Source organism: Erinaceus europaeus, chromosome 5 (assembly GCF_950295315.1).
Source record: "Erinaceus europaeus chromosome 5, mEriEur2.1, whole genome shotgun sequence".
NCBI classification, from domain to species: Eukaryota; Metazoa; Chordata; class Mammalia; order Eulipotyphla; family Erinaceidae; genus Erinaceus; species Erinaceus europaeus.
The window spans coordinates 87,508,784-87,522,892 of NC_080166.1; the positions used below are offsets into that span (position 1 = coordinate 87,508,784).

The 14,109-nt window shown below is 44.1% G+C and overlaps 1 protein-coding gene across 1 annotated transcript in view; it reads left to right on the forward strand.

Moving 5' to 3' along the window:
• The window catches only part of ATP12A (ATPase H+/K+ transporting non-gastric alpha2 subunit), a 37,479-nt gene that overhangs the window by 16,320 nt on the left and 7,050 nt on the right, over positions 1 to 14,109 (forward strand). Inside the window, exons 14-19 of the mRNA XM_007517203.3 lie at positions 5,234 to 5,370; positions 8,984 to 9,134; positions 9,531 to 9,699; positions 9,775 to 9,929; positions 13,020 to 13,143; positions 13,448 to 13,593. Coding sequence (XP_007517265.2) covers positions 5,234 to 5,370; positions 8,984 to 9,134; positions 9,531 to 9,699; positions 9,775 to 9,929; positions 13,020 to 13,143; positions 13,448 to 13,593 — 882 coding nt within the window. The remainder of the gene's footprint in view (positions 1 to 5,233; positions 5,371 to 8,983; positions 9,135 to 9,530; positions 9,700 to 9,774; positions 9,930 to 13,019; positions 13,144 to 13,447; positions 13,594 to 14,109) is intronic.

A 14,109-nucleotide genomic window follows, 5' to 3' on the forward strand; every position in this document is an offset into this window, starting at 1 on the left:
TCTATCTATCTATCTATCTATCTATCTATCTATCTATCTGTCTATCTATCCTATTCTCTATCTAAAAAAACAAGTTCTCTGCTTATGTGGCTTTCATAAGAACATTTGCTCTGAGATAATATCTCAGTCTTTCCAAGTAAATATCATATATCATGCTTCTTTCATTTATCTGCCTATCATCTATCTATCTATCTGTCTGTCTGGCTATCTATCTATCTATCTATCTATCTATCTATCTATTTTATTGCCAATAGGGTTATCGCTGAGGCTTGGTGCCAGCACTACAAATACACTGCTTCCTGTAGCCATCTTTCCCCCCCTTAATTCTTATTAAATGAAACAGAGAAATTGAGAGGGGGATATATAGATAGAGGGAGAGAAAGATAGATACCTGCAGACCTGCTTCAGTGCTTGTGAAGTTACCCCCTGCAGGTGGAGAGCCGGGGCTTGAACCTGGGTCCTTGCACTTGGTAGCATGTGTGCTTCACTGGATGCCTCACAGCCAAGCCCACTCTATTTTAATTTTATTTTTGATATCCCTCCATCAAGGTTCATTGGATACCCCAACCCTGCAGCTCCATACTCCCTCTTCTTACTCCAATTTATTTTTCTAATTTTTTTGTTTGTGATTACAAAATGGTAGGCATATAGGATATAGTTTTGTGTCCTCACCCTCCCACCTCTGAAAGATAAGATAACCACCACCACATTTTTCATCAATCTTAGAAACAGTTTGCTTGTGGTTTTTTTTTTTTTTTTTGCAAGTTCATTTGTATCAGTTCTCTAGATTCCACATATGAGTAAAACTACCTGGTAGTTGTTTTTCATCTTTTTTTTTAAACTTTTTTTTTCATCTTTTTTATTTTGTTAAGCATAATCACCTCCAGTCCCATCCATTTTGACCTAAAGGACACAGTATCATCTTGGAGTAACACTCCATGGAATGTATACCCCATAACTTCTTTAGCCAGTCATCTGATGATGGGGCATATAGGCTGCTTTCACTCTTTGGCCATTGTGAATAATTCAGCCATGAATATGGGGAATATATGTCCCTTTGGATAAGTGTTTGTGTGTACTTTGAGTAAATGCCTAAGATTGGCATTGCTAAGGTCCAGTAATCCCATTTTATTTGTTTAATGACTCTCCATACCATCTTTCAAAGGGGCTCCACCAATTTGTATTCCCATCAGCATTGCAGAAGATTTCCTTTTCTCCCCAACCTCACCAGCACCTGTCACTTCCTGTTTTGCTAATGTAGGTTATTCTCACAGGTGTGAGATGGAATCTCATTGTAGATCTTTCTCTTTCTCTCTCTTTCTTTCTTTTTTGTCTCCAGGGTTATCAGTGGGGTTCTACAAATCCACTACTCCTGATGGCCTTTTTTCTTTTTAATTGACTAGGACAGAGAGAAACTGAGATGGGAGGGGGAGATAGAGAGGGAGAGAGAAAGAGAGACACTTGCAGACCTGCTTTGCTGCTTATGAAGCAACCCCCCTTGCAGGTGGGGAGCCAGGGGCTTGACCGTGGATCCTCCTGTGGGTTCATGTGCTTAGTACTATGTGTGCTTAGCGTGGTATGCCACCAGCCAGCACCCCCAAGTGTAGTTTCCATTTGCATTTCTCTAATGGTAAGTGGAGTGAAGCATTTTTTTCATATATCTGTGGGCCATGCATATCTGTTCTTTGGAGAGCTATCTGTTCAATTCTTTGACCCACTTTTTTGTTGTTTTATTTTCCTTTTTGTTAAGCTGTAGTAGTTAATTATAGATTTTCAATATCAATCATTTCTCTGATGTGTGATGTGTAAATATCTTCTCTCAGTTGCTGACGTGCCTGGTTATCCTTGGGTAGCTGGTTTTCAATGTATAAGAGTTTCTTAGTTTGATATATCCCATTTATTTACTCTTGTTTTCATTTCACATATCTATGGACTTGAGTATACAAATACACCTTCGATATTAAAACCCTGCAATGTTTCACCAATTATATACATTTTAGTATATAATTTTATATATTATATATGCTTTTATACATTTTAGTGTTTCTGGTCTAATATCTAGGTTTTAGATTCATTTTGATCTGATTTTGGTTGTGTTAGACGATGATCTAGTTTCATTTTTCTACATGTGGCTGTCCAATTGTTCTAGCACCATTTGTTGAGGAGACCTTCTTTTCCCCACTGAGTAGTTTTGGCCCCTTTGTCACATATTAGATGATGATATACATGTGTGGGCTTCTTCCTGGGCTCTCAATTCTGTTCCATTCATCCTAGTTCCCATTTTCATTCCAGTTTTCTTTTTTTAATTACTATTGCTTTGTAATATAAACTGGTTGAGAAATGCGATGCCTTCTCCATTTTTATTCTTTTTCTTTTTTCTTTTCTTTCTTTTTTTTTTTTTTTTGTCAAAAGAGCTTTGGCTATTCATGGTGTTTTGTGGTTCTACACAAATTTTTGGACAAATTGTTCAGTTTCTTTGAAAAATGACATTGGGATCTTGATCTGTGTTGAAATTGTAGTTTGCTTTTGGCAGAATGGTCATTTTCATAATATTTATTCTTCCAGTCCAAGAATAAGGAATGTTCTTCCATTTCTGTGTGTCCTCTGTTTCTCTTAGCAATGTCTTACAGTTTTCCTTATAAAGGTCCTTCACCTCCTTTGTGAGGTTCACATTGAGATATTTTATTTTGGGATGTTCAATTGTAAATAGTTTTAAGTTTTTTTAAATTCAATTGTAAATAGTATTAAGTTTTTTAAATTCAACTGTAAATAGCATTCAGTTTTTTAAAAATTCAGTTATAAACAGAATTAAGTTTTTTTATAATTCCCTTTCCTGTAATTCATCATTTGTATATCAAGATGCCACACATTTATGTGTTAATTTTGAGTCCTGCTGCTTTTCTGAATTCATTAAGTGTTCCCAACAATTTTTTTACTGGGGTCTTTGGGATTGTCTAGGTATACTATCATGTTGTCAGAAAATAATGATAGCTTGATTTTCTTTTCTCTTTCCAAAATATACCTTTGATATCTTGTTCTTACCTCACTGCAATGGTGAGGACCTCCAGGAACCATGGTGAATAATAATGTAACAGTGGATATTTGTGCCTGGTTCTTTATTTCAGAGGGAAAGCTTTCAGTTCTTTCCCATTGAGGCTTATTATATATGAAGAATTGTCCTTCCATGACTAATTTCTGAAGGGTCTTTATCAGAAATGAATGTTGAATCTTGTCAAATACATTTCCTGCATCAATTGATATAATCATGTGGTTTTTATCTTTCTTTTTGTTGGTTTGTAATATTACATTGATTGACTAGCAGATGTCAGACCATTCCTGCTTCCCTGGGATTAATCCTACTTGGTCTTGGTAAACTATATTGGTAAACTATGTTGTTGGATTTGACTTGCTAAGATTTCACTGAGAATCTTTGCATCAGTGTTCATCAAGGATCTAGGTATATAGTCTTCTTTTTTTTTTTTTTTTTTTTGGAGAATTTTTTCCTGTTTTAGGGATTAATGTGATGTTAAGCTCATGGAATGTGTTTGGGGTAGTTTCCCCCTCTGATTTTCTTGAAAAGTTTGAGAAGAATTGGTATTAGTTTTTCATTGAAAGAATTCATTGGGAAAACTATCTAGACGTGGATATTTATTCTTTGTGAGATTTTTTTTCTTCATTACTGATTCAATTTCAATATTGGCCTGGTTGAGCTATTGATTTCCTTTTGGGTTGAGCTTAGTCTTTGGTATGATTTTAAGAATTCACCCATTTCATCTAGGTTGTCTAATTTATTTAGTAGAGGTATTCATAGTGTCTTCACGTGGTTCTTTCTATCTCCTCATCTTCGGGGTGATTTCATCTCTCTCTTCCTGTGCATTTATAAAAGCCTTTTTGTTTATTTTGTTTGCTTTTTTGTTTGTTTCCACTAGGGTTCTTGCTGGGCATTGGTGCCAGCACTCAGATTCCACAGCTCCTGGCAGTCATTTTTTCTTTTTCTTTTCTTTTTAATTTTTTTTAAAATTTGATAGGACTGAGAGAAATAGAGAGGGGACAGATATAGAGAGGGAGAAAGAAAGGCACACACCTATAGACCTATCTGCCTCACTGCTCATGAAGCTGCCCCCCCTGCAGATGGGGAACAGAGACTCAAACCTAGGTTCTTGCACTTGTTAACATGTGTGCTCAACTGGGTGCACCATTGCCGGGTATTCTCTCTTTCTCTCTCCCCCCCTCCTAAGTCTAGCCAGTGCAAAACTAGCCCTTGGTTTCATTAATCTTTTGAGTTGTCTTTCTGGTTTCTATTTCTTTAATTTCTGCTTTGATTTTGACTATTTCCCTTTTCCTGCTGACCTGTTGGTCTCTTTGCTGCTCCTTTTCTAGTTGTTTTAGTTGTGATGTTCACAGCTTGTGATCTTCACTTTTTGTTAATGTGGGCCTGTATTGGTATAAACTTTCGTCGTAAGACTGCTTTTGCTGCGTCCTGTAAGACCTGGTAGCTGGTTTCATCATCTTCATTGTTCTCTAGTAACTTTTTAAGTTCTCTTTTGATTTCCTTGGTGATCCAGGAGTGACTCAGAGGCATATTTTTTAATCTCTGGTTGATGGTTGTATGGGGATTGAACCTGGGACTATGGAGCCATGAGACTCTCAGGCAGGAGAGTCTCATTGCATAACCATTATGCTATCTACCTCCACCACCTACAGCTGTCTTTTTGGTAGCTCTGCCATAAGAGAAGTTCTCTCTTGGGGCCGGGTGGTGGGGCATCTGATTGAGTGCACATGTTGCAAGGCACAAAGACCCCGGTTCGAGCCCCTGGTCCCCACCTGAAGAGGGAAAACTTCACAAGTGGTGAGGCAGGGCTGCAGGTGTCTCTCTTCCTCTTTCCCTCTCTACCCCCCCATCCCTCTTGACTTCTGTCTCTATCTAGTAAATAAAGATAATAAAAACAAATTTAAAGAAGTCCTGTCTTTTTGTTAATCCCAAGCAGACATCAACCAGCTTTTTCTCAGACATAATAACAGCAAAGGGAGATGTCTGTACATCTGCCTGAAGAGAAAAAGTGTTGGAAACTTAGGAGCAAGGATGGTCTCCTGGGGTCAATGTCTCCAAAAGAAGCAGTATCTTTCTTCTAAGGCTGGTGTGAAGGAACAGTAACCACCAGCTGTGTTCTGCCTGGTCATGGTGGAGGAGGCCATATTATCCCCAATCTCTCTCTTATTGTCTGTGCTCTAGGTCATTATGGTGACAGGTGACCATCCCATTACTGCCAAAGCCATTGCCAAGAGTGTCGGCATCATTTCAGCCAACAGTGAGACGGTGGAGGACATTGCAAAACGTCTCAACATTGCTGTGGAGCAGGTTAATAAGCGGTAAGCCCAGAGCCCAAGCAGTGTGAGACAGCTGTGTTATTTGGAGCAATTCTCCTCTTGGCCAATACTCTCTCAGTGTAGCTGTAGGCTGGCATTCTTTTTTTTTTTTTTTTTTTTAATTTTTTATTTATTTTATTTATTTTTTCCCTTTTGTTGCCCTTGTTGTTTTATTGTTGTAGTTATTATTATTGTTGTTGTTGTTGTTGTTGGATAGGACAGAGAGAAATGGAGAGGGGGGGGAAGACAGAGAGGAGGAGAGAAAGATAGACACCTGCAGACCTGCTTCACCGCCTGTGAAGCGACTCCCCTGCAGGTGGGGAGCCGGGGTTCAAACCGGGATCCTTATGCCGGTCTTTGTGCTTTGCACCACCTACGCTTAGCCCGCTGTACTACAGCCCGACTCCCTGGCATTCTTTCTTTCTCTCTCTCTCTCATATTTTATTAATTTATTCTTGCATAAGGACAGAGATAAATTGACAGAGGAGATAGAGAGGGTGAGAGACAGAGAGACACCTGCAGCCCTGCTTGACCACTCAATGAAGCTTTCCCCCTGCATGTGGGGAGTTGGGGCTTGAACCTGTGTCGTTGCACAATGTAATGAGTGTGCTTAATGAGGTGCACCACTGCCTGGCCCCTAGGCTAGCATTCTTTTAGTTCACATATTCATTCAGTCACTGAAAAAAGTATTTCAAGCACCTACTATATGACTGACACTGTGTTCATATCACAAAAAATTACCTCTTATATATGTAAATTTGATTTTTTTTTTATGTAGCACCAGGGAATGAACTGAGGACCTTGTGCACTCCTGATTGTTTTTAATCCAGATATGGAAAGGGTGAGGGTTGAGCACACACACACACACACACACACACACACACACACAGCGCCAGCCCAGCACTATTTTGCCGTCCATGGAGCTTTCTTGGAGCTTTCCATGATGCTCCCATATGGTGTCAGGGCTCAAGCCCAAAGTCTCATGCACCCTAACCACTGAGCTATACCCTGGTTCTGGTATGAAAGCTTAAACCCATCTAAGAAGACACAAATGCTGGGGGCTGGGCAGTGGCACAACTGGTTAAGTGCTCATGTCACAAAGCACAAGGACCCGTACAAGGAACTGGATTCAGGCCCCCACTCTGCCACCTGCAGGCATGATGCATCATAAGCATTGATGCAGGGCTGCAGGAGTCTCTCTCTCTCTCCCTCTCTATCTCTTCCTCCTCTCTCAATTTATCTTTGTCCTAGCCAATAAAATGGAAAAAAATAGCCTCCAAGAGCAGTGGATTCATAGTGTGGGCACTGAGTCCCAGCAATAACCCTGGAAGCAAAACCAAACAAGAAAGAAGACACATGGAGAAGTGTCTAATGTAGAATAAGGAAAACTTAAATGAGTTTTTGTGAGAATTCTCACTGACACTGGTTGTGTGATAAAGAGAGGTCTGAGCTCTCCTGAAGGCCTGTGTGCTCCCCAGTTTCCACCTTGGAGTTTTATCTCTTCCACTGCCTTTGTAATGTGCAGCTGTGTACATACTGAGCAGCTGTGTCAACAAGCTTACCCTTTTAATGTGGTAGTAAAGATGTTAGAAGCTTCCTAAAAAGAGACATGGTTGTCTTTTGTGTCTCCGTCTGTTTCTGGATATATCATGTAGTTTAGCAATTGTTGCATGGAACCACATGCCAAGCACTGGGATAGATACAGAACACCAGACTCTCTTCATCAGCAGGGAACTTTCCATTAGCCAGACAGAGAGACAAAAAGAAGCCCAACAAGAGGGGAGCTAGAGAAGCCCTGAGAGAAGAAGGACAGGGTCTGTCTGCATACGTGATGTAAGACTCTGGAGTTTCAGCTTGACAGTAAATGTCATTGGCTTTGCGACACCCTTGTTCACCTGGGGAGACGTTCAGCATGCATACTCATCTGGCATCTGGTAGCACCAACACATTGCTATGTGCAAGAACCTGGGTTTGAGCACTGGGTCACCACAAGGGACCATCTGTGGAGGAGAAACTTCACAAATGGGAGGGTGGAGCTTCAATGTCTATCCTTCCTCCCATCTCTCTCTGCTTCTTACCTTCTAGAGGGGGAAATGGCACAGAAATGATAGAGTTATGCAGGTCCTGAGCCCCAGTAATAACCCTGGGGGCAAGAAGAAAGAGAAAGATAAAAAAAATAAAAAGAGAGAGGAAAAGGAACAAAGGAGAGAAGGAAGGAAAGAAGGAAGGAAGAAGGAAAAGAAGGGAGGAAGGAAGGAGAAAGGAAGGAAGGTAGGAAGGAAGGAAGGAAGATTGGTCTAGGAGGTGGCACAGTGGATAAATCATTGGATTCTCAAGCATGAGATCCTGAGTTCAATCCCCAGCAGCATATATGCCAGCGTGATGTCTGGTTCTTTCTCTCTCTCTTGTCTTTCTCATGAATAAATAATCCTTAAAAAAAAAAAAGGAGAGGGAGAAAGAAAGAGCTGTGAGGTAACAAATCATGACCCAGACAACAAATTTCCAGTTCAAATAACCAAATAGTTTTGACTCTGAAAGCAAGAACAGTATTCAGTAGTCTGCCAGGGCTCCTTTGTATAGATAACATTCATCAGGAAAAAATGTTGAGTTTTAGGTATTGGCTTTGGTTTTTAAATTAATGGAACTGGGGACCAGGTGATGGTTCACCTGCTTGAGTGCACATGTTACAATGTTCAAGCCCCTGATCCCCACCTCCAAGGGGGAAGCTTCACAAGTGGTGAGGCAGGGCTGCAGATGTTTCTCTGTCTCTCTCTCTCCCTTTCTATCTCCCCCATTCCTCTTGATTTCTGGCTGTCTCTATCCAATAAATAAATAAAGATCATAATTTAAAAAAACAAAGATTTAAAAATAAAATGAGGAGCTGGGTGGTGGTGCACCTGGTTGAGCGCACATGTTACAGTGTGCAAAGACCCATATTTGAGCGTCCAGTCCCCACTTGCAGGGGGAAAGCTTCACAAGTGGTGAAGCAGGGCTGCAGGTGTCTCTCTGTCTCTTTCCCTCTCTATCACCCCCTTCCCTCTCAATTTCTGGCTGTTTCTATCCAATAAATAAATAAATAAATAAACAAATAAATAAGTAAATTGAAATAAATGGGATTGCACATGTCTCTAGGATTCACCATACTGCATGGTAGAGAGGTAGGCACTTTTGTGAATATTCTCAACCACACTCTATCAGCTCTGTGGTCATGTAATGATATTCAGCCCATTTGGGAATGGTGCGCCCACGTGTGTGGGTGTGTGTGTGTTTTGGCAGGGACATCACTACTCTAGGCTGACTTTTTCAGGTAGAGAGACAGAGATCCAGAGAGAAACACCACTCTCACAAAGCTTCCCCCAGTGCACTGAGAGTGGGACTCAAACCATCAAGTACAGCACTGCCCCACCATGTACAGCACTTCCACCCCCAGGTCTGGAAGGGGCAGACTTTGGGCCATTCCAGGTGTGTGACACCTGGAGATGGCCATGACACTGAACCCCTGCTTTGTGTGCTGACACGGACTCCAGTCATCTGTGGCTTGGCTCAGCCTCCAGCAGGGTGTCTGGGATGCTGGGTTGGGGCAGGTCTGAGCCCAGATTCTCGGCCTCCCTTATAGAGATGCCAAAGCCGCCGTGGTGACAGGCACAGAGCTGAAAGACATGAATCAGGAGCAGCTGGATGAGCTCCTGGCCAACTACTCGGAGATAGTCTTTGCCCGGACTTCCCCCCAGCAGAAGCTGACCATCGTGGAAGGCTGTCAGAGGATGGTGGGTGAGACCTGCTGCCGCATCTGCTTGAGCAGAATGCAGGGCTGGGCCCAGGCTGCCTGTTGACCTTCTGCCTGGCTCAGCTTATCTTCTCATAGACAAGACTGCACTTAGGCTGTGGGGCTGTGGCAACAGAAGAACTTACAGACAGGACATATGCACCCCAAGAAGTATAGCTACAGAGCTGGGAGTGATAGGGAATATCCCTGAGACTGACTACATACACACATATGATCAAGACAGGAAGTGACCACTGGGTGTGGGGCTCCTGTGGTTTTGCTCCGTGTCCGTTTTCCCCTAGAGAAGCCCCTCCAGGGCCTGGCTGCCAGCCACCCTCTCAGTCTCTTTGGAGTCCAGGTGACCACTCGACCCCCTCCCTGACTGCGGCCCCCACAGGATGCAGTGGTGGCTGTGACCGGGGATGGTGTGAATGACTCCCCAGCACTGAAGAAGGCAGACATTGGAATCGCCATGGGGATCGCGGGCTCAGATGCGGCCAAGAACGCAGCAGACATGGTGCTTCTGGACGACAACTTTGCATCCATTGTCACGGGGGTGGAGGAGGGTGAGTGCAGGTCTGCAGTAGGGTGGGGTAGGGGCGGGAGGGGAGGACTGAAGGGAGAATGTTCTTGGTCCACAGGCCGCCTGATCTTTGATAATCTGAAGAAAACCATTGCGTACACGCTGACCAAGAACATCGCAGAGCTGTGCCCCTTCCTGATTTACATCATGGCAGGCCTGCCCCTGCCCATTGGCACCATCACTATCCTCTTCATCGACCTGGGCACAGACATCGTGAGTAGCTGGGAGGGACAGTGACCTCTCTCTGGGGTCAGTGCTCACAGGCTTCCGTGCAGGGCTGGTCTGGCTTCTGTAATTCTCTCCAGCTCCTGGCATTCCACAGTTAACAGCTGCTTCTTCCTCCTTGCTACTCACAAAGCACTGTATTGGTGTCTGGCAAATGCTCCCAGTTCAAACCACTGGCCTTTGGGCAAGGAAGTGGCACACCTGGTTGAGTGCAATGTTACAAAACCATTGTGCTCTGTAGCAGATATTTTTGTTTGCCACCAGGATCACCTTGGTGCCTGTACAATTCCACCACTCTCAGCAGTCATGTTTTTAAAAAATTTCTTCCTTCTCTTCTCTTTTCTTTTCTTTTCTTTTTTTTGCCTCCAGGGTTATGCTGGGGCTCAATGCCTGCACTATGCACTGCTCCTGGTGGCCATCTTTTTCCCATTGTTGTTGTTGTTGCTGTTATTGTTGTTGTTGGATAGGACAGAGAGAATTTGAGAGAGGAGATGGAGATAGAGAGGGAGAAAGTAGACATCTGCAGACCTGCTTCATCACTCATGAAGCTTTCCCCCTGCAGGTGGGGACTAGGGGCTCAAACCTGGATCCTTTCATGTATCCTTGTGTTTCCTACTATGTACACTTAACCCAGTGCACTGTTGCCCAACCCTTTTTTGATTTCTTTATTGGGGAATCAGTCGACGGTAAATACAATAGTTGGTACATTTGTAACATTTCCCAATTTTCCACATAATAATTCAAGACCTGCTAGGCCTTCCAATGCCATCATGGTCCAGGACCTGAACCCTCCCCTCCACCCCAGAGTCTTTTTAAATTTAATTTAATTTTTAATTTTTTTAATTTTAATTTTAAATTTTTTAAATTTAATTTAATTTTAATATTTTTAAATTACAGAATTACATGTCAACAGGTGTTTGAATCCACACCATTCCCACCACTAGGGGTTCTAAATCTTCAAGTCTCCCCACAGCAATCCACCACAGTTCCCCTAAAGTTGTAGACATGGCCGACCATCTTCTCTACAACTGTCTGTCCACATTTATACAAAGTTACCCCTTCTTTTCCTTATCACTCCAGAGTCCTTTACTTTGGTGGTTTTTTTTTTCCTTTTCTTTATGATAGACAAATGGTGAGATCCAGAGAAAAAGAGTGAGAGAGACAGACCAAAGCAATTGCTGCATGCTCATGAAGTGGCCCTTCTGTAAAAACCCTCTCTTACATGGCGGACCAGAGACTCCAACCCAGGTCCTTCAGCATGGTGATATGTGCACTCTACCTGGTGAGGCCACCACTGGGCCCTGGTGTTTAAAGCTTTTTAAATTATTTTTTATTTTTATTTATTTACTTATTAAATATTTTAATATTTATTTATTTACTTATTCCCTTTTGTTGCCCTTGTTATTTTGTTGTAGTTATTATTGTTGCTATTGATGTAGTTGTTGTTGGATAGGACAGAGAGAAATAGAGAGAATAGGGGAAAGACAGAGAGGAGGAGAGAAAGACAGACGCAGATCTGCTTCACCGCTTGTGAAGTGACTCCCCTGCAGGTGGGGAGCCAGAGGCTTGAACTGGGACGCCTAAGCCAGTTCTTGCTCTTTGTGCCACCTGCACTTAACCCTAGCTTTTTTTTACTTTTGCAGACAGGGTTCTTGGCCCTCTGCAAGGATCCATCATGACCCCTTTCAGTGCCTGCCCAGACTACCACATTTTAATTTATTTTGAAGGGAGGCAGCTCTCACCAGAAGAGGACCCTTGCCCCTGGGGCACTGTGGCTGTAGAGATGACCCACAGCTGCCCTGGGAGAGTCTGTGGTCCAGGAGCCTCTGACTGGATGGGGTGAGAGGGGCAGACCTGGGCTTGGAAACATTGCTGCACTGACACCTGTAGTGATGCCTCCCTGCCTGGGCGAATACGTTCAGGAAAGTCCCTGGCAGCAGACCCTGAGTCAGGCTCATACAGCACTGAGCTCACTGGGGGTGGGGATGCGATGTGGTACTGTGGGGGTTCTCTGGTCCCCCAGCTCCCGGGGCCGAGACACTGAGTCTTGGTGGCAGAGCTGGAGGGAGAGAGGGTAGCAGGTCTTCTGAGCAGATCAAGAACCAGCAGTATATGTCATGAGGAAGTTCTTTATTTCTTTATTTCTTTACTGCTACCAGACTTATGACTGTGGCTCAGTGCCTGCATGACACCACCACTACCTGGCCACTTTTTCCTTTCTCCTTTTTAAAAAAAATCTTTATTTATTTATTATTGAATGGAGACAGAGATAAATTGAGAGAAGTGGGGGAGATAAAGGGAAGGAGACAGGGGCCTGGTGGTGGTGCACCTGGTTGAGCACACATGTCACAATGCACAAGGTCCCGGGTTTCAGCCCCCAGTCCCCACCTGCAGAGGGAAAGCTTTGTGAGTGGTGAAGCAGGTCTTCAGGTGTCTCTCTGTCTCTTTACTTCTCTGTTTCTGGATGTCTCTATCCAATAAATAAATAAATAGAGATAATAAAAAAATTAAAAAGAGAGAGTGGGAAAGAGACAGAGAGACACCTGCAGCCTGACTTCACCACTCATGAAACTTTCCCCCTGCAGGTGGGGGCCAGGGGCTTGAACCCAGGTCCTTGTGCACTGTAATGTGTGAGTTTAACCAGGTGTGCTACCACCTGGCCTCTCTTTCTCCTTCTCTCTACTTTTCTTTCATCCTCTCTCTCTCTCTCTCTCTCTCTCTCTCTCTCTCTCCCTCTCTCTCTTTCTTCCTGTCTTCCCTTTTTCTGATAGAGTGAAAGACAGAGAGAAATAAAGAGGGAGAAAGGGAAAGAGGAGCGATACCTGCAACATGACTCCATTGTTTGTGACCCTTCCTCCCCGTAGGTGGTGATGGGGGTGGTGGGGAACCTGATTCTCGGGTATGGTGAGATATGTGCCCTACCAGGTGTGAGGAGTCCTTCAACTCCCCAAGTCTGGGCATCCTTATAGCTCTGTACCCCCTGCCACCACCTCTGTCCCCCTACATGGCCCGATGCCCTGGCTATGGGAAGAGGCTTTGTGTGAGGTCAGGGTTCAAGGGGGTTTCCTCTGCCCCCAGATCCCATCCATCGCCTTGGCTTATGAGAAAGCAGAAAGTGACATCATGAACAGGAAGCCTCGCCACAAGAAGAAGGACAGGCTGGTCAATGCACCCCTGGCCATATATTCCTACTTGCACATCGGTAAACACAGGGCTGCCCAAGTGCCTCCAGGGTGCAGCCAGGGAATGCCCTCTCCCTGTGGTTTATTATTATTATCAGAGCACTGGCCAGTTCTGGTTTATGGTGGTGCTGGCCATTGAATGGGATCTTTGGTATCTCAGGCATGAAAGCCCTTTTGCAGAGCCACTGTGTTGTCTCCCCAGCTGAGTGTGCTGTCTTTACAGACTGCACTGGGAACCTGTGGGTTAGGGTGGTGGGAGGTGCTGGGGTGGAGCTTCAGTGGTGTTATCACTCCTGAGCTGGTTCTCTTCTGTCTATTCTGTAGGCCTCATGCAAGCACTGGGAGCCTTTGTGCTGTACTTCACCGTGTATGCCCAGCAAGGTTTCCGCCCCAACACCCTCCTGAACCTGCGGGTAGACTGGGAGAAGGACTCTGTGAATGACCTGGAGGACAGCTACGGACAAGAATGGGTGAGGGGGGCTCAGCCCACCTGCTTCCTCCTCCCTGCCTCTCACCTCCTAGCCCTGTGCTGCCTGGGAACACAGCCCTACCTGCCTCTCCAATCTCTTTCTCTCTCCTCCTTCTTCTCCTTTTGTTTTAGTGATTTAATAATGATGAACAAGTGGTAAGATAACAGATGTACAATTCCACACAGTTCCCACCACTAGAGTTCTGTGTTCCACCCCCTCCATTGGAAGCGTCCCTATTCTTTATCCTTCTGGGAGTATGGACCAAAATTATTTATGGGGAGCAGAAGGTGGGAGTTCTGACTTCTGTAGATTCCTGCTGGACATGGGTGTTGGCAGGTGAATCTACACCCCCAGCATGTTTCTATGTTTCCTTAGTGGGGTAGGGCTCTGGAAAGGTAAGGTTCCAGGACACATTGGTGAAGTCATCTGCCCAGGAAAGTATCCAGTCTTTATGGAAACGGGGTTACTCTCCTAGACAGGCTGATGCCACTGGCTGACTCTGCTGTGGCCCCCATC